The 27,363-nt window shown below is 41.6% G+C and overlaps 1 protein-coding gene across 1 annotated transcript; it reads left to right on the top strand.

Moving 5' to 3' along the window:
• Positions 1–27,363, top strand: TPCN2 (two pore segment channel 2). Its single transcript, XM_083750278.1, has 25 exons — positions 1–316; positions 5,141–5,202; positions 5,632–5,708; positions 7,580–7,757; positions 8,092–8,208; positions 10,103–10,209; positions 11,249–11,321; positions 12,803–12,902; positions 13,604–13,669; positions 14,867–14,931; positions 15,603–15,700; positions 15,796–15,877; positions 15,983–16,069; positions 17,587–17,706; positions 18,456–18,515; positions 18,601–18,729; positions 19,143–19,192; positions 19,934–20,033; positions 20,151–20,222; positions 21,885–21,958; positions 22,107–22,191; positions 22,343–22,425; positions 23,436–23,517; positions 24,658–24,743; positions 25,596–27,363. The coding sequence occupies exons 1-25, from the start codon at positions 142–144 to the stop codon at positions 25,672–25,674; spliced, it is 2,307 nt and encodes a 768-aa protein (XP_083606404.1). The 5' UTR covers positions 1–141; the 3' UTR covers positions 25,675–27,363.

The raw sequence follows: 27,363 nt of genomic DNA, 5'->3' as shown, positions 1-27,363 counted from the left end.
ACAGCCCACCCTGTGGGGAAAGCGGCTCCTCCCCCCGCGCGGCGCGGACGGAGCGCCCCGGGCTCCGCGCCAGAGTCCCGCCCCCTCGGCTCGCCCGGCTGCCTCCGCCTCCTCCAGCTTCGGGAGCCGCTTCCGCTCGTCATGGAGGAGGCAGGCAACCCCGAAAGAGAGCCTCTGCTCGCGCCGCCGACGGCGGCGGCTCCCGGCGGCCCCCGAGGGCTGGGGCGCCTCTACTCGGGCGGGGACAGCGCCGCCTCGGGCGACGGAGGATACGGCGGCGGCACCGAGGCCTCCCGGTCTCCCCCGGGCGGGAACGGTGAGCCCAGGGGGGCGTCGACGTCGGTGGGGAATCGACTGCTGGATCCTGAAGCCAGGGACGCGGGAAGGGCAGGGCTGGTGGGGCAAGAGCGAGTCCACTGCAGGGCTCGAGTTCTGACCCTGGAGGTGCCCAGGCTTGAGCCAACCTCGAAGTTGCATCCTGTGATGCCCAAGAGCCGTCCCTTCATCCTCACCTGCAGGGGGCTGATTGGAGGGGGGGGGGGTGAGGCGCCTGCAGCACAAGCCTCCGCATGCGCGCGCTCTCTCTCTCATTTTTATTCAATTTTCTGTTTTACCATTTTAAATACTCATTTAAACATCCTTAAAATACCAGTGACTTTCCTTCTTCTCTTTCCATGGCTCATTTTGTATACCATAAATCCCTGCATCTTTTACAAAAACTAAACCATTCATCATTCCATTATTACATCCATCTCTGTATGCTTTCTCTCAATAGGGTTTCCTCTCCCCGGTAAGTAGGTGTGGGATCGCAGGTGTGGGATCGCGTAGCTTTCACAACAGAGGAGTTTGTTCCTGCTCAGGGAGCCCTTGCACTGAAAATGGGCGCCCTTGGTCAGTAAGGCCTGCATGGGTTCTAAAGTGCCCCTGAACATGTGCAGACAGGAGGACTCAAGGTCCGCTACCAGCACCTCAAGAGACCTCGTGAGGCATTTTCAGAGCAGCAAATGCAACTTTCTCAGGATTAGAAATTAATCGCTGTTACAGGCTTTTGCCCCACCATTTGCTGTGCTGTAACCTTAGCCTCCTGTTTATGACGGTCTCTGCTGGGTAGGTGTGGCAGCATTCCTTCTGTTTTACTTCTTTGCCTGCTTAAATATTGTTGGGTAAGCTGGAGTTGCAAGAAAGAGCAGAGAGAGAGAAAAAATTACATTTACAGCATGTAGGACAATACCTATAGAGCCTGTACTTTAGATGGTACAATGAAACATCAACATTGGATACATACTTCTTGTGCCTTGTGTCAGCTTCTGTGATGGAAGTGGTACAACATATCTGCTAATTGACTGTCTGCATTTCTGGATTACAGAGCCATTTACTAATCCATCCATATTAAATCGTACAAACAATTCCATGGCCTGGAATGTTGCAGGTCCAGTGCCACATCCCCAGGGATACCCTCCCAATAAATACAGAACAGGAACTCCACAGTTCACATAACAGTAGGAAAGCAATCAATTTTCATAGAACATGTTTACATATTGTTTCAGCAAAGATTCCATGCACTCCCATCAGTCATTTGCATTTGCAATAGCTAAGTCTAGCTCAGAGTTTTGTGCCTTTCCCCTGAATTATTTGAACTCTATAAAGTACTGTAGATGCACAGTGCTATGGTAAATGTCAGCATAGTGACTGGCACCATTTACATCCAAGTTTTTAACTGAGACGATTCATCTGTGTTGGGGATTAGTCATTCAGTTCCACATCTTGAGTAGTCACTCTCCCTATAATCTCTAGGGCAGTGTTTCCCAACCTTGTGCCTCCAGATGTTTTTGGCCTACAACTCCCATCATCCCTGACCACTGGTCTTGCTAGCTAGGGATGATGGGAGTTGTAGGCCAAAAACATCTGGAGGCACAAGGTTGGGAAACACTGCTCTAGGGCACACCCAAGTTCCACCCACAATAACATTTGGAAATCATTTGTTCATACTTTCCTGGACAACGTGAATACTTGGCTTAAGAGAAGGGCACAACATTTTTAGAACAGGGGGGCTGCGTTTGAAGCATCTAAGAACATACAGAGAGCCCTTGCTGGATCATGCCAAAGGTCCATCTAGTCTAGCATCAGTGGCCAACCAAATGTCTACAGGAAATCTGCTAGAAGGGCATGAGTGCAGCAGCACTCTCCCTATATGCATCCCCAGTGACTAGTATTCAGAGGCATACAGGGTTCGAAATTAGCAGGGTGTCAGGTGCATTTTGCACCTAAAGATTCTCCATTTACGAGCACCTCCAAAAGCCTGGGTGCCATTTTTTGCACCTGGCTGACACTCAAGGATTACTGAAATATACGTTCTTTGAAGCTTCGTAGTATATGTTAAGGATAGACAATATGTTAAGGAGTTTAACAATAAAGAGTAGAGTGTTTTGAAAACAGAAGTATGGTACCAATATTTTTTAATGTAAACACCAAATTAAACATGTATTAACAATTTATGTTAAAAATGTAGTATTAACAATGTGTTACTTATGTGAATTGCATATTATCAAAGTAATAAATAAAAAGTGTTGCCAACTCCCCCCCACCCCCCATGACTAGACATTCTGTTTTGGCACCCACAACTCAGGTCCCAGGAGTCATTTGGCTCCTAGCTTTTCTAACCCAGTTTCTAACACTGGAGGCATACCACCTTCGACACTGAAGTGTTCAGTTCAGATGCACCATTCCTTCTAATGTGGAACTTGTGTGGTGGTGGGAGTAGTTCTGCAAGTTTGCAGCAGAAGTTTGTTTGCACAAGACTGATTGACTGATGGCCATAGTCTATCTCCCAATTTCCTCTTTTTCCATCTTCAGGGCAATTTTGCACTTTAAAACATTTCCTTTAAAAAATATTAATTGAATAGATTAACTTGCAAATGGTGCTTTTTGAAATATCAGACAGCCTGTTCAAAGCAGCATAGGGACAAGACCCATCATGGCAGCATTGGCATTTGTTTCTTGGTATATACAGCTGTCACTTCAGTTGCAAAACTGGAAGGAAGGGAAGCTCACTGGGTATCTGAGCTGGGCAGCCTGCTGTGAGCTTTGCAGTATGTTCCAAAATTTTATCTCCTGCAGACAAGGAGCTAGAACATGGGAAGTCAATGCGCCTTGCAGATGTGGATCACAAATTCCATTATACCTAACCATTGATGATGCAATTTGCAGTCCAAAACATCTGAAGGGTACCATGTTGGCTATGTCTGGGATGCAGGTTCCTTCTGAGCTATTCCAGCTTTAGAAGGGCAATGCATACACTTGTCTCTTGAGTGCTTCTGTTGTATTCCCTGGTGTCTACTTTTAGGATTTGGACCCCAGTCCACCACAAACTTCTTCACAAGCTTCATTACAATGGATGGGAGTGATGCAAGAGCACAGCTGTTCTCTTAACATGCATGTTTGCTTCTAGAGCTTCTTATCGCATAGAGCCTGATATGTGATCTTGCTTGTTGGCTCACTGCCTATTTTGGGTGCAACTTTGTATCCAAAAGTCTCAGACTTGCTTGTTACAGGAATGGTTTGTTGCTGCTTTCCTGTAATTGGTTTCACCATGCTGATTTGTCAGTACTCCCTCTGCTAATTTACTTGCCTGCATGCCCTTGGTGGAGGAGAGTGAAAGTAAGGACAGCACCAAATGAGGGGTAATCTGCTGCAACCCTCTATTTACAATTGCTGCTGTTTCCTTGACTTAAACCCTTTCATCTTAAACGAGGGAAGTGGTAAACAATGTGAAAATTACCTCATGTATGAGGCAGTTTTGAAGTAAATCAAGAGTGTCTTAGGTTGCAAGCCTGAGAAGACATATTAGGGAGGAAGCTCTGAGGAGCACAGTGAGAATTACTTCAGAGCAAATATGCAGAGCATTGCGCTGCACGTGAAATTTCGCATTGGACATGCTTTAGCATGTAGATGTGATCGCAGCTGGAAATCAGAAAGGAAATAGGTGGGAGCCAGAACATTCTTGTCGCATCCTGTTAACCAGGAAACTGTCCAAAATGACTGAAATCATGATCAAAAGGGTAATTGTGAATGGCCCCTCATATTCCTTCCGGACCACTCAATTAACATTAGTTTTTGAAGGTTCAGCCACACAAAAAAAGCTGAAGATTAGCCAGTACATTGGTACCTCGGGTTAAGTACTTAATTCATTCCGGAGGTCCGTACTTAACCTGAAACTGTTCTTAACCTGAAGTACCATTTTAGCTAATGGGGGCCTCCTGCTGCTGCTGCACCGCCGGAGTACAATTTCTGTTCTCATCCTGAAGCAAAGTTCTTAACTTGAAGCACTATTTCTGGGTTTGCGGAGTCTGTAACCTGAAGCGTATGTAACCCGAGGTACCACTGTAATTCAAAAATACTTTTTTTCTTGATGCCAAAGTTCCTGAAATATGACTATATAGGATTCTGGCTCTTTAGAAAAAGAGGACTATTTGGGCACATTAGCAATAAACTCTGGACCATTTCTAAAGGAAACTAACGAAGCAGTATGGTGTCCTGCCGTTAAGGCGATGTCACCCACCCATTAGGATAATGTTAACAAATTGTCAGGTGGCCATGATTTCAGAAAAATGGTCTCATGTGCCATATTGGAACCCCTGCTGGACCATGATTTGCCCAAAGGCTGAAGGTTCTCCATCTCTGCTTTAAGGGGAACATTACTGTACAGATTTCTCCTCAATTGATTTTTGTTTGTTTGTTTTAGCACAAATTTGGCACTGGTGGCATCTTCAGTCTTCCTTCCTAATATATGCAAGCTCAGCACAGCAGAGATAGGTATAAGGCTAACCCATGAATGTTCACGTCATTACTGCTGTTATATTGGTTTAGATAACCTAAAATTCAGTGCTTGGATTAATTCACAGAGCCTTGCCTTAATCCTGATGGTCGGTCAGTAGAAGGGCTCTCAGCTTCCTTTCCTCCTTCCTTCTCCTATTGTATTCACAGAAAAGATGCTTGAGATGTAATGACACATAGTCTGACATCCTCAGCAGCCAAAAGGCTAAATTAAGCAATACCAACACTTTGTGTGGGATCTTCATGACTAATGAAACTATCTATTAGCTTTGTTGGGATCACAGAAATGACTGTTGTATCTTTGCAGTTGCCGATGACCAAAATCCCTACTTGAACCAAGCAGTAGTGTTCATTGAAGATGCAATTCAGGTAAATGTCTCATCTGCCAGGCTATGGCCAAAGTGGAGATAACTGATTAGTGCCCAGCAAAATAAACTATTGCATAGGACTTGAGTATTCTGTTTTCCTGGTGAGCTGCCAGTTTATGGCACACAGTTAAATTAATGTTAGGCTCAGCAGTCCGGTCTTACCAGCTGTGCAGTAAGAGACTGCCCTAAATAATTTTAGGGAAGCTTGATTTCTGCATATTTTTGTTTTCATCTCTTTGGACAACCGGGATTGCATAATTATTGCTCATGACACTTGTAAGAGCCATTCCGTGTTGGGAAATCAGCTTGTTTAAAGGTTAGTGGATGTTGCCTTGAATAGTGCATGCCTGTATAAATTGATATGGCTTGACTTTGAATAACAGAGCAATTGGGATGCCTGAGTGATCAATCTTGCCTTTCATCTCTCTAGTATCGTTCCATAAATCACCGTGTGGATTCTTACTCCTTGTGGCTTTATAGGCGGTATTACTCAGAAGTTTGCCAATGGTGAGAAACTAGGCTCTTTTCTCTTGCTTATCTCTGATGCTTAGAGCCTCTGTCACTCTCTGACTCCACAAATCCTTGGTTCCTCTGTCAATCCAAGGCATTTTTGTATTTTCCTAACTATCCCTCTTGGGATTTCCTATCTGGCTGCCACAATTCAGCAGCTACGTTGGCCACTTTCATTTTGCAGCAATAACCATGAAGCCTCTCTCCAGCATTCCCAAGTTGGTAGGCTGGAGAAAGAGACCTTTTGCTAAACAATGTGACATTGCTACAAATATTGCTGGTCATCACAGATATGAAATCACCCCTGTTCAACCAAATGCCTGTGGAAAACTCACAAGCAGAATGTGAGTGCAGCAGCACTCCACAGCTGCTGTTCCCCACCAACCTTTAGTCAGAGGCCTTATTAGAGTATTTCAGGCACAATTTAAATCTTTATTTAAAATGATGTTTATAAGATGAAACAGAATTTGCACTTTTGCCTGCTCTTGTGATAGCATAACACCCCACTGGATGAAAGCAGAGGTATGAGAAACCAGAAATGGTTGAATAGCACAATCCTATGAATGTCTACTCAGAAATACAACCCACTGCGTTCAAAAGAATTTACTCCTGGGAAAGTATACATAGGATTTCAACCCATGAGTTGAATTCAACATAATGTTAAGCAGAATGTGCTCCTCCTCTGTGCCCCCCTGCATCTGTTCTGGGGGATCCCCCAACCCTCCAGAGCAGCTTTGGGGATAGCGTGGGGAGGAGGGGGCAATCCCTTTGTGGTGGTGTTAATCCTGTTTAAGTGAATACCACCTACATTTCTTCTTTCTTTTTCTTTTTTTGGTTATTTATATTTTTTTGGAAGTTATTTCAATTAAAAGAAATAAAGTGAAACAGAAAAAAGAAGGGAAAGTAAGGGGGAAATAACAACAAAGACACATATGAAAAGAATAGATAGATAGACAGATATGCAAAAATGAATATATTATATTTCCATACATTCTTATATAAATTGGTATTGTGTTATTATCCTTAATACTTACAGTATGTAAATGTTAATAGCCTACTACATTTTGCATAAAGTCCTTCCAAATATTATCATATTTATCCAAGCAAAGTCTGTATCTGTAAGCATTCTGTTCACAGGTTGCGAGTGTTGTCATATTGTCAATTCATTTTAAAAAAGAAATCCTTAAGAAAAATTCCCAGGATTACAAAAATAAATGCAGATACCCTCTACCCTGTTTTAAGTTGTGATACATTCCATGTTATTAATCATCCTTTATTCCTGCCCTTCTTCCCAAAGTACTCCAGAGTGGCAAACAACAAAACAAATTTACTTGTTTAGAAACAAGCCAAATATCCTCACAATCATTTGAAAGCTGCCCGAATGTATTTTTCAGCCACCAAATGCGTGAGCGAACAGGAATGTTTTAAAATCCTGCCTAAACATTAATAAAATAGGCCAATGACACCCCCCCAAGGGCGTTCCATAGGTCATGGGTTGCTACTGAAAGGAACCTGTCATAGTTCAGCACCAGTTCCCGACTTTGTCAACCTTCATCTCCTAAGCTAGGGAAATGTCACATTTCCAGATCTTCACTATCACAAGCTTAGTTGCAAATGGCAAGAATGCCAAAACGTGTTGGTGATAATTTAAATCCTCATGGCTTGAAAGTGAGGAGGTAACTATTGCACATCATCATGCTATAAAAAGGCTTTCAGTTGTCCAGTAAGGCTCAATCCCGTATACTATGCGTTTTGACTGCTCCTGATATTAAGCGATTGTATGACTGTATATTCCTTTTGGCCAAGTAACATTTAGGAGGATATGTTTTTCATTCAGTATTCACATTGATCTTCCTTTGCTCTTAAAGGATTTTGATTGCCACCATTACACTAATCCTGGCTCTTGCTTTCATCGAAACGCCTTCTTCATTTACTGTCACGTCGGACATACGCTACCGCTTGGAGCCCTGGGAGCCTCCTTGTGGCTTGACGGAGAGCATTGAACTGCTTTGCTTCCTTGTCTTTATAGCAGATGTCTCTGTAAAGGTGAGCGATGACACATTTAATGCCACTTGGAAAATCTCCATGTTCATGAGGTGCATTTGAACTGCCCACACTTCCCTATGTGGAATATATGGAATAACCAATGAATTCCAACATGATTCTGGGCTCTGTGCTTCAGAAACGGGAAAATTAGGAAATGGTTCTTTTGAAAAGCCTCCCCATCGGTGAAGGCTTCATTTTCACGATGACTGGTCCAGCTGTTTTTAGAAAGAGTATATCAAAATTAGTCGCACTTTAGTTTTGTAGATCTTTCTGTGAAAGAAAATGTTACAGTGATCTAGTGATTGTTTAAACATGTATTGTATTGCTTCATCAGAGTTACTTAATAGGATGGGAAGAGTTTCGGAAAACCAAGTGGTTGATGGCCTATATCCTGGTGCTAGTAGTCTCCCTTGCAGACTGGACTGTTTCACTGAGCTCTTCCTGTGGTGAGGTAAGGATTATATGTGTTTTTGTCACTGAGGTAGGGGCTACAGAGAAGGAGGGTCAGATTGAGCAAGTAGCACTTTGCAGTTGAGCAGCAACAAAAACATTTTTACTTTTGCAAAACTTTTGAGTTTGTAGTCTGAGAGCATCCTCTGCTTATATACTTACAACTTGGAGCAAGCACAGCTCAAAGTCCCACTCTGCTGTGAAGTTGTTGTCATTGGCCTTTTTATCCTGTCCTCCTCCTAACCTCTTCCTCCACCATGTTATCCTCATGACAACCTTGTGAGGTTGGTTAGGCCCAGAGTCACCCACTGCACTTCCTATCTAAGTGGGAACTTGAATCTGGGTCTCCCTCATTTCATTTTAACACTCTAGCCTTCATACCATATTGGCATCTCAACTGAAAGTTCAAATCTCCATTCAGTCCTGAAGCACACTGGGTAACTTTGTAATGTTTAACTTTTTAATTTTATTATATTTAAAATATCTCTATACTACTTTTCATTGACATGATGCTGGAGCAGTTCACAATATATAAACACAGTACAACAAAATGCCCATAATAGCAACACAATGTCATTCAAACCACTGTAAACAATAATACATTATAACCAAGCTGTGAATTACTAGCCTGTAAACCCCACAAGGAGTGGCCATAGCTCAGTGACAGAGTTTCCGCTTTGCATGCAGAAGATTCCAGGTTGGAACAAGGCATCACTAATATGCGGTTAACACCCAGTTATATAACAGCTGAGCCAGGTATGAGTGTTTGAAGTTTGCTTTCTTTGGGAAGTATGTTCATTTCAGTGGTGTTTCTACTTGCTGCATTTTTAAAAATGATTTTGGAACATCCCTTCTGGTACCTGTACTTTCTTCCTGGAACGTATGCTGACTAGAAAGAACTCCCACACCGGAAATGAAGATAACCAAATGTTAACATTATGTAAAGGTATGAGGAACTAAAGAGGAAGAGTTTTGTGCTTTGCTCCATCTGCAGAATTTTGTGCCAAGGTTATTATTTCAACGATTGCAAAAGATATAAACTTTGCATCTGATGAGCTGATCGCTTGGAGAAGGCCTGAGGTCCTTCTCTCCTTGGCTAGCTGTGTGAGGGTTCAGTATGCCACTGTCAATATCAGTGAAAACAGGTGCAGCTGAAGCAAACCATCTTTTCCTTCTGTCAAACTTCAAAGCATTCTGAAGAATTCTCAGGTTAACCTGTTCTAGCAATAACAGCAACAAAGAGTTTTCTAGTGGCATTGAGCTAATGTATGAAGTCTTAAGTTGGAAAGTGTCTATTTACTTATTTATTGAAAACATTTTTATGCCACAGTTCAGTAGAACTTCCAGGGCAGTTTACATAAAACCCCCCAAAACCAAGATACCCCAAAACCAATTCCCCTCTCTGCAGCAATCTGTTAAAAAAAGGAAATACATTAAAACACCTGAAAGAACACAAAAGTTTTCTGCATGGCCCTTAAATGATAGCATTGTTGCCACCTGTTGGATATCTCTGACGGGGGAATTCCACAAGGAACACAATCACTGAGATGGCCCCAAAATGAGCATTCACCTTGGTTAATCGTTAATGTTTTCCCCGCCCCCAGTTAATTTGTTCAAACCTTGTTTTTCTTTCTTGTCATCCATTTATACATTGGTAGTCATCACATCATGTGGGTGATCAAATGTTGCCTGTTTGTCTCGTTACCAGCCTTCCAGTTAAAAAAATAAAGAAATTATTCCCTTTTGTGCTTGCATTATATTTTGCAAAACTAAATTTTACTGTTCAGCTTGAGCAGCCCATGTGGACATTGCATTAAAAAGCAAATTCATTCTCTGGTTTGGATGCTGGCTTTTTTGTCATTAACAAGTGCAAAATTTATCCCCTTCAATCTTAGAGTCTGAGAATACGGCGAATCCTCCGTCCTTTCTTCCTCCTTCAGAACTCTTCAATGATGAAAAAGACACTAAAAAGCATCAAGAGGACATTGCCAGAAATTACAAGGTAATAAGGAGTAATAGAGCAACTATATTCCAGCCTGCAGATAAGAAATCAATAAATACTGTAGGCTTTACTTCCCCATAGTGGCCCAGTTTGCACACCACAGTTGTTTACCATGACATGTCAATCTGGGATGTTTTGCTCCTGCCCATAGTGTGTGGATAAAACAATCCACGTTTCATGTCCGATTTGTTTTTGGAATGATGATTATGGTTTGTATGAGCAAAACAAACCATGGTCCCCACTTCAGACATAACACTAAGCCAGGGACAGAAGATGGTTTTGTCTTCTATGAACCAGTGGGAAGTGAGAAAACAACCCAGATTATTGTGTTCATGGTAAACCTGCGGTGGGGAGCCTGTGGCCCTCCAGATGTTGTTTGACTACACCTCTCATCATCCTTGGCCATAGGCCATGCAACATCTGGATGGCAGTAAACTGTTAATTATGATTTACCATAAAGTATGACTTGGGTCACCACACTACCATAACTAAGGGTAGAAATTGGGAAATGCCTGAAGGAATGACTGGTTGGGAATCAGTTGGAAGTGGGGAGAAGCCAGGAAAACCATCTTGATGATAATCTTCTGGCACAACATTTGCAAGTTGAGGGTGAATTTTGGGGTCTTTGGTGTATAGTGGAAACCTGTTGAGAGGGATCTATCAAGGAAAAGTTCTACATTACCATAGGAAGATGTACGAAAGTACTATGTTCTTATTCTAGTACTATGTCCTCATTCTGAATAAATTTGACTAAATTTGCTATAACTTAAATGCCTCAGCCAAAGAAATTATTTCCTGAATAGAGGGCAACTTCTTCTTCTTCTTCTTCTTCTTCTTCTTCTTCTTCTTCTTCTTCTTCTTCTTCTTCTTCTTCTCCTCCTCCTCCTCCTCCTCCTCCTCCTCCTCCTCCTCCTCCTCCTCCTCAAAAATGCTGTATTCTGGTTTATTTGAATGTTGTAGTCTGACATCTCTCCATTTGCACCCTTCTTATATTTTAATGAAATAACTAATTTTGGCATTTGTGCTTTCTCCCTAATAGTGTTATGCTGCTATTAGCTGTTCACCTGTTTCTCTTTACCATGTTTGGCATGCTGCTGTTTGCTCGAACAAAGGTAACTAACGTGAACGATTCATGTAGGGTTTGGTTGTCTTGAAAGCATTGTCAGAAATGTTGGCAAATGTAATAAGTTTTTGGGGAAAAAAGTATTGCCCCTTTCTGAAATGTCTGCTATCTTTTCTGTGTTTCAGACATAGTGTTATGATAGGTCTGGATTATTTCCCTCCTTTATCAGAAGGAAATAAAGCTTTTGTGTACACACTTTGCTTTCCCAGAGGATCTTTGTAAAAGTTGGATCCAGCAGAATTAGCCTGAAAAGCGGATAGAGCTGAAAAAAGTGGGAAAGAGTATCACTCCTCCAGCTTCCCCTTTTCAGTTCCCTCCCTCAGCTCTTTGCACTTTCCACGGGAGAAAGTGGTAATCCCCCTTGCCATATCATGACCAATCATATAAGAGAAATTACATATATGAAACGCTCCAGCATGATAGCTTTCCCCACAAACTGTTCCCTCTAAGAAAAACTGAGGTGATAGTTACCACATGCAAACCACCACAAACTCCAAAATAAATGCCTGTGTAGAAGACGGATGTCTTCATTTCACTGTGTCTTTCTTGAATCTTTGCACTCTGAACTTTGCTGTGCTTTCCCCCTTGTGCATTTAAATATAGAAGTCTTATTCCTGTGGGTATATGTGTGTGTATGTGCGAACACACACAAGCCCATGTATATAGTACCAATATATGTTTGGTACCAATTCTCTTCCAGCATATTCACTTAGAAGCTGACTGCTTGTAAGGAACAAATCTCTGCAACACCGCTCCAGTTCTCAAGCAGAAGCGGATACTTAACCATTTTGCTGCTTGAATATTTTCTATTCTAGGTGCCCCCCCAGCTGCCTTCCTTCCCTCAGGTTTTTAAAAATGTGTTTGCTTTCTAAATACAACATTGGAAAAAATAAAAGTCCAGTGGTTTTCTTGGGTTATAGTTTGCAAATCTGCCAGTTTATGATAATGATACAAAAATGATAAAATGTTGAAGAATTATATAGATATTAAAATGCAATATTATATCAATAATATTCTTTCTCTTTTTTTGAGATTCTAGCTTAATTCTAGTCATCTTAGTATTCATACACCAGTTCAGACAAAACCACTTTGGGAAGATGCTCATATATGATGTTGTTATGTGCAAGTAGAGTAGAAAAAGTGCCACCTGAGACTAGTTGTATGTCTTGTGGAAATTTAACGAATATCATGTTTTACATTATATTTTTCTGAAGTACTCACCTGTCTATCTGAAGTCAGAAGTAACTGGTTTGATTGTAACATTGTGATGTGTGGCCCCAATCTTCCACAGTCCTATTCTGCCTGATAAGCTAGTTGTGTGTGTGTGTGTGTGTGTGTGTGTGTGTGTGTATGGCATCACATCATGCACTTGGGTCAGACACTGTGATCCCAGGACTTGTGCATGCTTCTTAAATGGTTGTGGCAGACTCTTGGCATTGCTTTGCTAATGGCTTGGCTCTCTGTGACTAGGATGCCCAGCAGGACAAGGAATGGCAAGGATATTTTCACAACTTGCCAGATTCATTAACTTCCCTGCTGGTACTACTGACAACTGCAAATAATCCAGATGGTAAGCATAACTTTCTAAATGTATTCTCTCTCTCCCCCCCCCCCTCTTACTTTCTACTGTTAAGAGAATTAAGATTTGAGCAAATTCATGTTTTTCATGGTGGTGCAAACTTTGAGACATATAGCTAGGAGTATGAGTGCAAATTAATTCATTTTCACTGTGTCTCAGGCCTGATTTGACTACCATAGAAATACAGAAGACCCCCCCTCCCCCCACTCTAGTTTTCCTTTAAACTTATTTACTTACGGATTGGAGTTCATAATGGGTTTTGACCTGTAAAGTAAGCTCTTATCTACCCCAGTATAAATTGAATTCTGATTGCCTTTTTCAGTTTGCCTCTCTTCCCCATGTTTCATGCCGACTAACTGCTTCTTTTGTCTCTTCAGACACCTAGCATGTTTCCCTGATAGGTGTTCCTTGGTGTTTGCCTTGATTTTTTAAACACCGTTTGGAGAGAAGAAGAAGTTGGCTTTGTGACTGGCATAAGGGCTGGCCATTTAGTATTATGCAAATCTGGCTTCTAGCAAACCCCCCCTCATAAGTAGAGGTTCACCCTGAGCTTTATCTGAAAAATAATTGTATACATGTTTTAATGAGCGCACTTCTTCATTGGCCCAACAAAAGCAGTGTGTGTGCTTCTCTTTTTCAGCATTTTATATATTCATTATTACTTTCTAACCTTCTTAAAAATTGCTGTACAGTGATGATTCCTGCCTACTCTAAGAATCGAGCATATTCCATCTTCTTCATATTCTTCACTGTAATAGGTAAGCTGCCGCTTCATTTGAATAAGATCCCTTTGCAAGTCATTCAGTGTGACCTTTGTTTTATTTGTCTCTATATAAGGGTGTTTCCAGACTTCTGTGAGATTGGTATTCCTCATTCATGCATTTTCCCCTCAGCATCCACAGGACATCATTGGCATTAAAATATCCCACTCCCCATTTTTTAAAATAATTTTTTTATTAAAGATTTTCTTGTTTTACAGAAGTAAGTGTAATATCTCTCATATTTTTTCCATGTAACATTTTTACAAATCTGTTTCATTTGTTGAGACATTAGGGGGAGGAAAAAAAAGAGAGAGAGAAGGGGTGGAAGGAGGGAAGATGGGTGGGGGTGGGGTCGGGCGGCAATATTTCTGTTATGCTTAATGTATGTAGGGTTTGGTGTCAGCGTTTCTTGTGCTGTTCACTTGTGTTCCTTTGGTGGTGAGAGAGGTTGGGGTTGGCCTAGGGTGTGGTTGTTTGTTTGTGATTGGCTGTGGTGATCTTTGTTTTTGTGTGTAAGTGGGGTGGGTGTTTTGGATCAGGTTAGCCATATTGATTTGTATGCTGTTGGTGGGTTATTGTTATTGTCATTGTCTTGTTTCCCTCTCCCCATTTCAACTCAGATTTTAATTTTTTGACCAGTGGGGGAGAAATCTCTCTCTCTCTCTCTCTCTCTCTCTCTCTCTCTCTCTCACACACACACACACACACACAAACACAACCAGCTTGCAAATTAAGCCTCTGTTTGAAAGCACCCTAACTATACGCCCCATCCTCCCCTGTATTCTACCGAAGTTGTGGCTTTCTCTGGGAAAATAAAATAACATTTAGGGACAGAAGAAATTACCTCCCATACGCTAGTGACACTTAAAATACACCTGATTAAAATTCATTATACTTTCATACATCGTAAAGTTATCTAAGCCAGTCTTTAAAAAAACAAGGTACCTTCTTCCTTCCTTCCTTTGGAAAGAGTGCACTAGCACGAACAGGTTTTAAAATGTGGCATTCATACGTGTGATAAACTGATTCTAGCAAATTCTCATTTTACCAGCTTACCTTGGGAATTCTGCTTATTTTTGCAGTTTTGATGCAAATTCCTAGGGCATTCATATGGGTCTCTGTTCAGTTTACAGTTGAACAAACACAGCACAGCTTCTATATTTCTTAAAGTAAATATTTGTTTCTTTTCTTAAGGGAACTTATTTCTGATGAACTTGCTGACAGCAATAATATACAATCAGTTTCGTGGCTATCTTCTGGTACGTAGAGCCTAAATGACATTGTTGAAATGATGAAACCTAGCACGGGCTACTGCGCAGGAAGTTCCTGCTGTTGGGGTATTTCAACAGCCTTCAGGAATCTGGGTTTTAGGGAGTCTTTGGTAGAAGATTTTGGCTATGGCATGGACGAATACAGCTGCGGCACAGTTGGCTCTCATGTGCTTGTGTTTTATGTGTGGCTGCTGCTTCAAGCACATGAGTGGGTGGTTAGGGTCTTTCCCATGTGATTGCCACTTAGGAGGGAGATGGCAGAGTGAGGAATATCCACACGATTCGCTCCCTTCCACATATACATGGTTGTGATTTTTACGTACACATTGCAGCTGTCTTGTGTGATGGAGGTAGAATCGTATTCTTTAACGTTTCATAAACCAAAATTGTGAGCAAACATTTCCCAAGGAGATGCTTATCTGGCCACCTCACCTGCAGGAGTGAGAAAATCAGTTCAGCCAATGAAGATGTTCTGAAGGCCAGGAGGTCATGATGGACTTTTTCCCAGTGACTTTTTGTCTTGGACTTGCGCCTTTGATTTGTGTTCTGCTTCATGTGACACTTTCAAAACAGAGAGATTCTTCTCTAGTTCTTCGTGTTTTTCATGCCTGTAACTTTCTCCTATGTGTTGGCAGATATATTTTTTCTTCCCATTTCAGAAATCGGTTCAATCCTCACTTTTCCGAAGGCGCTTAGGAATCCGGGCTGCTTTTGAAGTTCTTTGTTCTCTGAAGGAGACTTCTCTCAATAAGAACATGTGAGTGAAAGGCGTCAAGCACACATAGGGTGGGTAGAGACAAGGAACAGAAGGTTAATGATTCCTTCTCACACATTGTAACTTTGTTTATGTAGCTTGCGTGTCCCGGCAGAGACTCTAGCTCAAGTTCTTCTTAGAGTAAAAATGGATCCTGACTGCAAGGAAGCAATCTTTAGGGTAGGAATCACCTTTTTAACTTAATGAGAAGGTGGATTTCATTCAAAAAATGTTCTTGAACAACAACATTGGTGTGTTAACTTCCAGTTTCTCTTGTATATGCAGAACCTTGAGTTGTGTCCCCCAGGAGGTCTGACCTCTGCTCAGTTTCAGTTACTCTTTGATGAACTGGACAAACACAAAGTTAAAGAGGTATGGACTTGGCTTTCATTTATGCCAGCTTTCCAGGTTCTCTCCAGGTGTGGTGACTGAGGCAGATAGGAGCTGTGGCCCAAAATATCTGCAGGGTACCAGCCTGGCAAATGCTGATTATACATTTGGGGTTGGTGTACAAGTTCACTGAGAGTCGTGCTATGTGTTAGTCATGAAGGTTGCGTCTGAATCATGCATGTAACTTTTCTCCCTTTAGCTGGCTTAAAATGTAGAATTTCAATATTCACATTTTCTAGCTTTGTTGAGTCTGAGAACTCTTGAAGGAGCTGCAGTTAATACTGAGTTGTTCTAATAAAGAATTGCTTGGATAAAGTTAATGGGAATAGTTGCGAATAGAGGTTTGTTTGTTTTTTGGTGCATTTGCTTCTCTGCAGAACAGTAGCCTTTCAATTTTTGTTTCCTCTTAGCTCTAATGATGTGTCTACTTGAGTGTAGGGCACTCCCATACCTCAGTTAGAGTGGGGCTGCACTTCAAGCCCCGCCTTTGATGGGGCATCACTGTGTCTGCCTCAATGGGCCCTTCAGGCAAGCAGCTGCTCACACATCTAAGCTCCATGCAACTGGGACACCCAATGGCTCTCTGCTTGTGTAGAGCCTCTGTGTGTGGGCTGCTCTTCTACAGAGGGTTCCCTTTTCAGACCTCTGTGCTCAATATGTGAAGGTTGAGAACAGTTTAATGGCAAGGCCATAACACCAGCAATGGGAATAGATGTGTGGTCCCACAGGAGTGTTCTACATATGGCTCACAAATGCATAGGGCTTCTGTGTATCCTAAATCTCAAAGCATATTTGGAAAATCGCTGCTCCCCTACCAATAAAAGAAAGCAAAGCTGAACATAATATATTATAGCTGGTCAGTGAGATATGAATCCCTGCTTTCTGAATAGGGTCTCACTGCTCCAAAAAGTGTGCAGAAAATACAAAATGAAGATATCAGACAAAGATGCCCTATGCATATGAAAACTGTTCAGAATACACCTTTCCACCAGTTATATAAGGTTCCCAGAGAAAGACTTCTAAAGATTCCAATTAGTAGTAATGTTGAGCTGGCTTAATGTGGTAAGAGTGGTTTTTTGTTTACTGATTGGAACAAATATTCCATAACTGATGCAAGAGATTTGTACAGTCTATCATTTGAGCGAGATCATCTTCTACTAACTGTACCCCTTTGATTGATGATCAGTGCTGATAACTGGACCTTTGTTGCATTTTGGGGTGTTTTTTTGACATTTTAAGCAAATAAATGATTAACTGGGCCAGCGGGTATTGTGTTGGGCCAGGGAATTAATCTTGTTGCACTCAGAGATTTCTGGGTGGGGACAGTTTCCCTGTCATCCTTTTCTTCTTGGTCTCTGCATGCAGGTGTGGAGCTGTCACAGTGTGGTTGCAGCAGGCCTTAGGGATACGTATCCTAAGTCAAAGAGATGCCTCTTCAAGGCCGTTATTGAAGAAACAGCAGGTCATGTTGACAAGACTTTCATATCCTTTTCTTTCAGCGTCCTCCCAGGCCAGATTATCAGTCACCTTTTCTACAGAGAATCCAAATTGTCTTTGGTCACCGTTACTTTGGCTATTTAGGGAATGCAGTTGCTGTAGCAAACGTTTTGTCTGTGTGCGTAAGTATAACATGTGTCAAATAGTAGTGATTTTACATTAAGGCAAGTTTTAGCAGGGCAGTTTAGTAGCCCAGTTCTCTTGTCATTTTCTGTGATGCAATTGTTCTCATAAGAAAAGCCCTGCTGAATCAGACCAAGACTCCAGGAAGCATCCTGATTCCACTTGCAGCCAGGCAGATATTCTTAGGAAGCACAGCGATAGCCCTTTCCTGTTGTTTCTCCCCAGTAACTGATAATGTTGTGGTGGGGAACCAGTGGCCCTCCAGATGTTGTCACACTGCAACTTCCATCAGCCTTGACCATTGGCCATGCTGGCTGAGGTTGAGGGGAGTCCAACAGTATCTCTGTGTAAATTACAACAAATTACAACAAAACAAAACAAAACAAAACAAAACAAAACAGATAGCTGCTGTTCTTGCTGGCCCTTGAAGCGCAGTGGCTTCTACAGCTAAAGATTTCTTGTCTTCCTATTGGGGGATGCCTGAATCTATTGCAGGAAGGAAATGAGAGATGCATGGATATACTGTTAGGTATGTCCTAACTGTTGAAGATTCTCAAAATATTTGACTGCTGCCATGGTCAGTGGGCGAGAATGCAGTCTTTATAACATAATTACGGTCTGGTCCTTTTTCTATCTTGCTTTATGTGCTAGGCATCAATTCTGAACAACTTTGCTCTGGACACTTCATAATGTTGTAGTTTAAAAGTCTGGTGCCAACTGAACAGTATCTGTTTCTCTTCCCCTTAAGGTGGTCATGGTACTAGATGCAGATAAGCAACCTGCTGCACGGGATGACTTTTTTTTAGGGGTAAGGCCACTTTCTCTGGATTTATCTGTAGTTGCTCTTCCAAATGCTCAATTCTTAATGTGCATCTCAATTCTAAATTTTCAAGGTTATAAACTGTGTCTTCATTTTCTACTACCTCCTGGAAATGTCACTGAAAATTCTAGCACTGGGATTAAAAAGATACATATCTTATCCAAGCAACATATTTGATGGCCTTCTGACTGTAGTTCTGATGGTGAGTATTGCTACACAAGTTCCATTCTGTTTGTTTTTGGTTTTTTTTTACTGTAAAGATGACCGCTGACCACAAATTGTTGGCTGCAGGATAGGATAGGAAAAGAGAATGTACATGTGACTTCACCCAGGCCGTGTGTGTGTGTTTTGCACAGTCAAATCAGAAAATAACTTCCTGTTTGTAAGAGTTTAAAAGTATGACTGTGTTGGTTATATTTCCTTCATGGTTGAAAACTACTTTGTTGGATGCAGAGGAAAGAAACAAAACTTTTAGGACCTTGCTTGTAATAAAGATCCCTCCCCGGCATGTTAATAGGACATTTATTTCCAACAGATATTTTCTACTACTTAAATTTCAGTTACTGAATAACAATTGAAATTCCTATAGCTTTGCTCTGTTCCTTCTTCTCAAAGGTTTTGGAGGTGTCGACATTTGCTGTCTATGGATTTCCTCATCGAGGCTGGTATGTGCTCTTTGTAAGCAATTTCAGCTATCCAGAAACCAGCAACTTTTGATGCTTTAACCAACATCCACTTTGCTTCTTGCTAGAATTCTTGCTGGGGAAAAGTGGGGCTGGAAACTCGTGACCAGGAGCTGCCTCACATCCAGCTCTAAAATCAACTGTTGTTTTTCCTGATAGTGGTTGATTCTGATATCTTTATTTGTAGGAATATATTGATGATTATGATGATGTAGCACTGTAAGGAGGGACATACTGGTTTATAATCTGTATTACATGGGGATCTGAAAGTATCTGCAATGGACAGTGGAAAATCCTTTTAGAGCAAAGAGCAGGCTTAGAGCCATGGGGCTTTGTATGATCATAGCCAAAATGTTGTATTTCTCTTCAGTCTCAAGCCCCTTTAAAATGGAGTTTGATAAGAGGGTTGCAGGCCAGTTGGAACATTGATAAGAAATAGGCATGATTTTCCTCGCTGCACCCTCCCCACTGCCATATTAATACTTGAAATAGTCACGATGAGTGTGATCCCAGTGATCTAAGGATGGGGAAATGACCGTGCCATTATCAGCTTATAACTCTTAAGGCAAAGGTGTGGCATTGTGTTCCTTTTTCTAGTACTGGCATGAACATCTTGCTTGAGTAAGTTCACACTTTTAGTTGGCTTAGAAAAGCAGTCGTAGTTTATAGTGTTGGTTTGTTCTCCCAGGTTTTTGTTTTGTTTTGTTTGTATCTTAATTCTAGGAGACCTGAAATGTTGGGCTTGCTCTCTCTGTGGGACATGGTTCGCCTGGCAAACATGCTGATTGTGTTCCGATTTCTGCGGATCATCCCTAACATAAAGGTACTTCTGCTTCACTGTGTTGCTTTTATCTGAATTTGGTTATAGTCTCTGTTCTCATAGGTATACGAACTATTCTTAAAATTAAAAAAATCCTAATGATTCCATCTCTTTTTCCAGTTCATGTCCTTAGTTGCCAGTACACTGTTGGACCTTGTGAAAAACATAAGATCTTTTGCAGGGATCTTAGTGGTAAGTGAAAGCCAAGAAAGATTCATTTCTCCTTCTATGTTTCATCTTAATGAAATAGATTTATAAAACAATTATTTGGCAATGGAATATATGCAAGCAAACTCTGGCCACCCTAGTGGGATCAGTATGGTCACCATTATCACAGCATTATCTATAATAATGTGTGGCATCATTTATGGTTGTTGTTTTTTTTAATATACAGGATGCTTATATAAAAGTAAAGGGTCGTAGTCAGCTAAATTTTACTCATAGTAAATCCACTGAAGTGATCAAACCCATTGGGTAATCAGAGTAAAACTTAATTGGCTACAAATAAGAGTTGTCGTAAAGCAGAGCTTTCCAAACTTTTCACCTTGATGGCACACTTTTTAGACATGCATCATTTCACGACACAGCAACTCAGTTTTACTAACAAACTGGAGGTTAAACTAACCCCTTTCCAGCCCCGGGAGGAGCACTTACATGCTGCAGCCAACACACTAATGTGTTGCTACACACAGTTTGGAAAGCTCTGTCCTAAAGGGTGAAGTGCCATCTGTTGACATATTTAGGAATTGCAAGGTGAAGATAAATCTCTCAAATAGCTTTGTGGGAGTTTTCTATCACGGAAGCGTAGGAACAGATAGCTATCCCAGTAAGGCCAGAAGCAAAAGTTTGTTGTTTTTGTTTTAAATAGCCACTTTTCTCCAACTGCCTGTTTCCTATCTTCCTTTCTTGTTTCAATGTGCCTATTTTAGATGGCAAATCGCTTAGGAAAGGGGCCTGTTGTCTCTGATCTGAACACAGATAGCTGTTGGAAATGTTCCTATGATTTATTTATTTACTTAAAATTGAGCAAAGCAATAGTGGGTGTCAGGACACTGAGAATCATAATGTGGCCAATGATTGTTCCATGAACCATAAGCTATGTGCTGCAGACAAGCACAAGTTTCCTCTTTATGTGTCTGTATCTGTATGTGCCAGTGGGTGTAATTAGGGCTTTTAGAAAGTTTGACCACGATCCTCAAAGCCAGAAAAGCAAGGCAACAAACAACACCGCTCAGCCCACAGGATAGCATCTATAACTTTGTTTCAACCATAGACTTATTATACTTTTACGGATTTTCAAAGATTGACAGACGTGTGTTCATCTGTTTTCAAATATATTAGAGAATTTATAAGTGTACACATTTTGTTTTTGTTGTACTAAATCATGTATATTATGCAGTAAGAACTACAGTGCTATCTAGTATACTGGTCTTTGTGTTGCTTGTGTTGTTTGTTGTGTTAAGTTTGCAACACAGGGGTTTGTTGTGCTGTATTAGAAAAGCAAGGCAGGCATTCAGAAAGGGCACATGATGCTGTCATCTGAATAAGCCACATGAATAAGGCACATGAAGGAGGATGCACCAAGATCCTGGCGCGAGCCACCCATCCGTGTATGAATCTGCTCCTAGGGCTTGTATTTTGCTTCAGTGAGATAACTACAGAGCAGGTGCTTTGAGGTTTTGCTGTCTTCGCTTCTTTTCCAAACTGCTTATATTAAAATTCAAAAGTGATCAAAGATTAGCGTGCTCTGGAAAATGTTGAGCTTACCTATAAAATGACTACCGTCTTGCCAGTGACTTTGCACTGGTAGCTTAGCAATAGAAAATAACTGATGCCCAATTCGTTCTTCTCCAGGTGGTTTTCTATGCATTTGCAATAGTAGGGATGGAGCTGTTTAGGGGTGCCATTACTCCCACGGGAAGCACCAGGTAAGTCTCACTTAAATGTGGCTTTAAGGCAGAATTTGTTGTAATTTCCATGTGCAAACATAGCCAGCTGCAGAGCAGCATCTAATCTGGTCCTGCGATGCATTGTGCACAATAATGAAACAACTTTACACTTATTTTCCGTTTATAGCGGTGTCAATGCAACAAATGCCACTTTGCAGTGTGGCACCTTTGAACAGCTGCAGTATTGGCCAAACAACTTTGATGACTTTGCGGTGAGTGTTTTCATTAGGGATTGCTTGTCATTTTCAACATTTACCCGTTGGCTTGTTTGAGGCCTACCAGTTTCCTCTCTTTGCTGTTGCTTCTAAATCTCAAATTAGAATAATCTCCATTACGGCTCATTTTTTCATTCTTGTCCATCAGGCATCCCTGGTGACTTTGTGGGATGTGATGGTTGTGAACAACTGGCAGGTTTTCTTGGATGCATATTCCAGATACTCATCTCCGTAAGTAATGGGCAGAAGCTGTACATTTGGCAGATGTCTCCAAAGCAAAAAAGATCTTTGCATTTTGGGGGGAAGAGGTTTGCTCTGCTTCTGCAGTATGGAGAGTGCCATGTGCTGCTGCTTCAGAAACTCAGCACAGAGAGATGCATTTTGTAGGCCCTTTGGAAATAACCCTAAAGCAACCAGCAGATAGTCCCTTTATCAGAACCAACCAAGCGAGTGAGGTTTCTTAAAGTTCTCTAGAACATTTTGTTCTCTAAAAAATAAATACTTTTATGGATGATAAATGAAACAGCAGAATGAGACAAATTGTACTGTTTGGTGGGCGGGCGAGTGGGGTGGGTGAAAGAGGCACATATCAGGGCATGATAGGAAAGCTCTAAAATCTGCAGTTTTAAGAAGCAGTGTAGGATAACCCCCTAATGGAGATCAGGCTGCACCCAGGGTTATGGGGACCATGGCTATTATTTCATTTTTTGAAAATGTGTAAGCCAGGAGACTTATCCCCAGTAGAACACATGGATCCTTTGTGAAGTCCAGAACAAAAATAAAGAGAAATGGGATAGTCTTAAAGGTGACTAGTCTGCTAGACAAAAAAGAACTTGAATCTGCTTCATGTCACTTACCAGGGCTGGTCTGTATGTTTTGAAGCTCATGCCTATTCACACAGACATACGTATTGGAAGAAAGAATTCTTGGAATGCTGTGCTTCATCTTTCATGACTGGGGAGAGCTGGGATTGGAATATGCCCTGATTGTGGAACTTGCAATGCGGTGTTTTTTGAATGACCTCCTCTGAAGGTCTGCCAGTATGTGTGGGCCGCCTGTCCACCTGCATGAGCAGCCCACATTGGCTTGAATCTAGAGTTGATCATGCCTGACTAACTTAAATCCCATTTATTTCAACGCGCTTAGCCTAAGCATGATTAAGTCTGGATCCAACCCATTCATTTGGAATAATAGGTGCTGTTTGATTATCTTTAAATATATGTATCTGTTTCCCTCCCTAGATGGTCAAAATTATACTTTGTCTCCTGGTGGCTGATTTCCTCTGTCATCTGGGTCAATCTGTTCATTGCTTTGCTTCTGGAGGTAATGCCGATGGGCTTAATTATTCCAAGAGAATTCACTTTTTGTTCTTCTTGAAGTAGCAAACCCTCTGATGGATAAATGGAATAGGCAAGCTATGCTATCGTACAGGCAGTATTTGGAACACAATGTTGTCAGTATGCGGATGACGCCCAGCTCTTTCTCTCCATTCCATCTGAAAGGAATCAGAAAGGGCTGTCAGTTGCTGAACTGGTGTCCAAAGGCAGCAACAGGCTGGATGAGGGTCAGTAAACTGAAACTGGAGCCTGACAAGAAGGATGCCCTGTTGGTCCTTAGGGCTCAGGTCCAGGTACAGGGCTGTCAGCTGGTTCTGGACAGGGTAGCAAATCACCTGAGAAAGCATATATGTAGCTTGGGGCTACTCAATTCTAAGCAGTTGTTGGAGGCAAGGAATGTCACATATACCCAGATAAAGCTGGTTTACTGGCTGTGGTTATTCCTAGACCAAGAGGCCTCCGTGGGCCTCAGTGACCCATGTTCCTGGATGGATTACTGCCATTCCCTCTACATGGGACTACTTTTGAAGATGGCCCGGAATCTGCAGTTAGTGCAGAACACTGTTGCCCACTTGCTGTATGATATGGCAAGAGATATACCGCCCCCTTCCTCAGGGAACTGCATTGCCTTCACATGAACTACTAGGCCCAAAGTGTTAGAACCAGTGTACAAAGCCTTAAATGACTTGACACCCAAATACAATGAAAACATTTTTTTTATTTTATTTTTCTGATAGCCATTTAGACACATCTGTCTAGCCCTACAGTACCTCTCCCAAACAATATTTAGACTGATTTCAAAAGCCTTGTCCTTGCCTGGGCCACCTTAAATCCTGAGACTTAGAGCCAGTTCAAATTGTCTGTCTTCTGTGCTGGCAGAAAGGCTGCTATGGTGATTAGGGGCAGGTAAGTCATGGAAGTTTCACCACCAATTTCCATGAAATCTGGGAGAGCAGATTTCCACTGCTCCTGGTGCACCTCACTTTTCTGGGGCCTTCAGCTGAGGCTTCCGTGAATGGTTGCTTCCATGAGTAGAGTCATGCTTGCCTGGTGGGTGTGGAGAGGAGCACCTCTCAGAAAGACCACCTGAAATAGGCCTCTTTCCATTCTTTCTCTTGACTGGCAGAATTTTATCCATAAATGGGACCGTCTCTGCCATCGACCATCTCTCTCAGAAGTTGAATACCAGATGACAATGGAACTCATGTTCCGGTGAGTATGGAGTGCTTAATCTTATTTCCTGATTTAAAACACTTTTTAAGGACTAGTTGAATGGCTGTTGACACTAGAATTTCCCTAAGGGCTACAAAGTTTGTGTTCCACAAGTGATTGTTTCTTAATTCTATTAAAGATCAGAATATTCAATAGGGACCAACCTTATAAACACAGTATGGTCAAGACACAGTGTGGTACCAGATTTTAGAAAGATGTATTATTTTCCCTGATTGAAAGAGAGTGAATCCCCTTTTGATGTTGGATTCTTTTATATTCTCTGCAAGGGCATATGGGATAACTGTAAAACATTTTGTGGGTGAACTGTACCTTGAAGACCAACTTAGAAAGTGTGTGCCACCACAGAGGTTATTGATGTTCAAGCAACTGTAGAAGTTGCATCTAGAATATGTAAAGGTAAAGGGACCCCTGACAGTTAGGTCCAGTTGTGGACGACTTTGGGGTTGCGGCGCTCATCTCACTCTATAGGCTAAGGGAGCCAGTGTACAGCTTCCGGGTCATGTGGCTAGCATGACTAAGCCGCTTCTGGCGAACCAGAGCAGCGCATGGAAACACCGTTTACCTTCCCACCGGAGCGGTACCTATTTATCTACTTGCACTTTGACGTGCTTTCGAACTGCTAGGTTAGCAGGAGCAGGGACTGAGCAACAGGAGCTCACCCCGTTGCGGGGATTCGAACCACCAACCTTTTGATCGGCAAGTCCTAGGCTCTGTGGTTTAGACCACAGTGCCACCTGCGTCCCTCATATCAAGAGTACATAAATGTGTGCAAAATCTGCGCTGAGACATTAGCTCTGTTGACTTCTAATGGCTCCTGTTTTGTCCTTCTAGGGATGTTTTGGAAGAACCTACAGAAGAAGAGCTAATTGAAAAACTTCACCAGCACCCACATATGCATCTATGTAGATGACACAGGTGGAAGCAGCAGTTTCTCCTAGTCATGCCTGCATGCAGGTTTTGTAGCAGAAGGAAAGATATCGGGAATCTTTCTGAAAGAAGTACTCTATATCTTTGATTTTATTTTTGAATGGTGCCTGTAGTACATGGTCTTTAAAGGTTTGTTTTAAATAGTTCATTTAATTTTTTTTAAAAAAAATCCTAATTTGACTTTATTTTAAGTTGACTTTTATAAGCTTATGGCACTGTCACATTAAAAATACAGAACTTTAAAAATCTGGGAAATAATGTGACAGAGCAATTAAGTCTTTTAAAGAAGGGAAATGCATTAATGACACTGCACTTTAGAATGGAAACTGTGGAAGATGTAGAACTACTATGCTGGCTTGCTGCTAGCATTTGAAAACATAAACTCTGTAGATAGTTTGACTTAACTTTTTCTGTTATTTTTGTGCGTGTGATGTGCCACGGACAATGCCTTGATAATGGGGAAGTTCTTGGAAAATAGCATCTTTTTTCTTTTTAAAAAGTAAATATTTAATGCAAAAGCATGAGGATTGAAACAAGATGCCATTATCCTGGGAATTCTTTTCCAATATCACCTGCTCCAAAGTGGTAAATCTATGACTCTATATGCACATCAAAAACACAGTCTTCTCCAAAATTCTAGGTGCTGTAGTTTACCCCTTAGAGAACTTCGTTTCCTATCATCGATGAATGAACTATAGTGCCCAGAATTCTTTGAGAGGAAAATATGCTTTGAATGTGCTTTAACGGTAAAGTGTATATGCAGCCTAGGTTAGAATGAAGAATAATGCAGTGCCAGTACAGCATCTTCATAGCAATTGCACTCAGTTGTTCCTGTTGCTGGGTTTACACTGAAGCGGTTTGAGAACCGCAGACCTGCTCTCCCTATTTTAAATTCCCACACATGCCTTATTAAATGGATTGGCAGTTTCACAATAGTTGAGCGTGATGGATTGTGCCTCCTTCTTGTTATTGATATACAGATATATGTATATTTATATGCCTTGTTGCAATAAGGGAGACATGTGCATTGAAGCAGGCTTCTGTGCACATGTGCCATGTCTTGGTTTGGGAAACCTGTGGGCAAATTTGATGCTCACCAGATTTCTAGGAGGAGCCACCTCTTTCTTGCAGCGTGGAGGAGAACACACAGCCTCATTTGCTATCTTAGGCCGCTATCTGATCATGCACAATGCCTTGTGGAACATGACTGCTTCTGGATTAGCACCACTATGGTTTTTATATGGCAAGTAGAAGATGCGAGGGAGCACCCCTTTGCTCTTAGGGGTTTGGCTTCTACACATTCATAAAATTGTTAGACTGCCGAGCGCATGTTTCATTCCTAATTGTACTACCCTTCCATAGTTCTGGCTATTCCCATTATCATCCTTTTGTTTCTCAGGGCTTTGGTATTTTGCTAGAACGTTACATATGGGATCTTGAGGTTGCATGGAGCTGTAGCTTCCGTACATTGCCATGCTTACAAAGACTGGTGCTTAAAGCCATGTTTCAAGTGTAGACTCTGAAGTTATTGGCAGTGTGAAATAAAACTTTCTAGACAGCCTTTGGTATTTGGACTATTGCATTGCTGTTGAATCCCATTAGACAACGGTGAAACAAACATCCATTTTATATTAGTAAAATGAGAATTCAAGGCTGTTGTGCCATCATTTTT

The sequence above is a fragment of the Podarcis gaigeae genome (genome assembly GCF_964106915.1).
Source record: "Podarcis gaigeae genome assembly, chromosome: 1".
Classification (NCBI taxonomy): Eukaryota; Metazoa; Chordata; class Lepidosauria; order Squamata; family Lacertidae; genus Podarcis; species Podarcis gaigeae.
The sequence above is the reverse complement of the archived record's forward strand: the minus strand, read 5'-3'. Positions and strand labels throughout refer to the sequence as shown.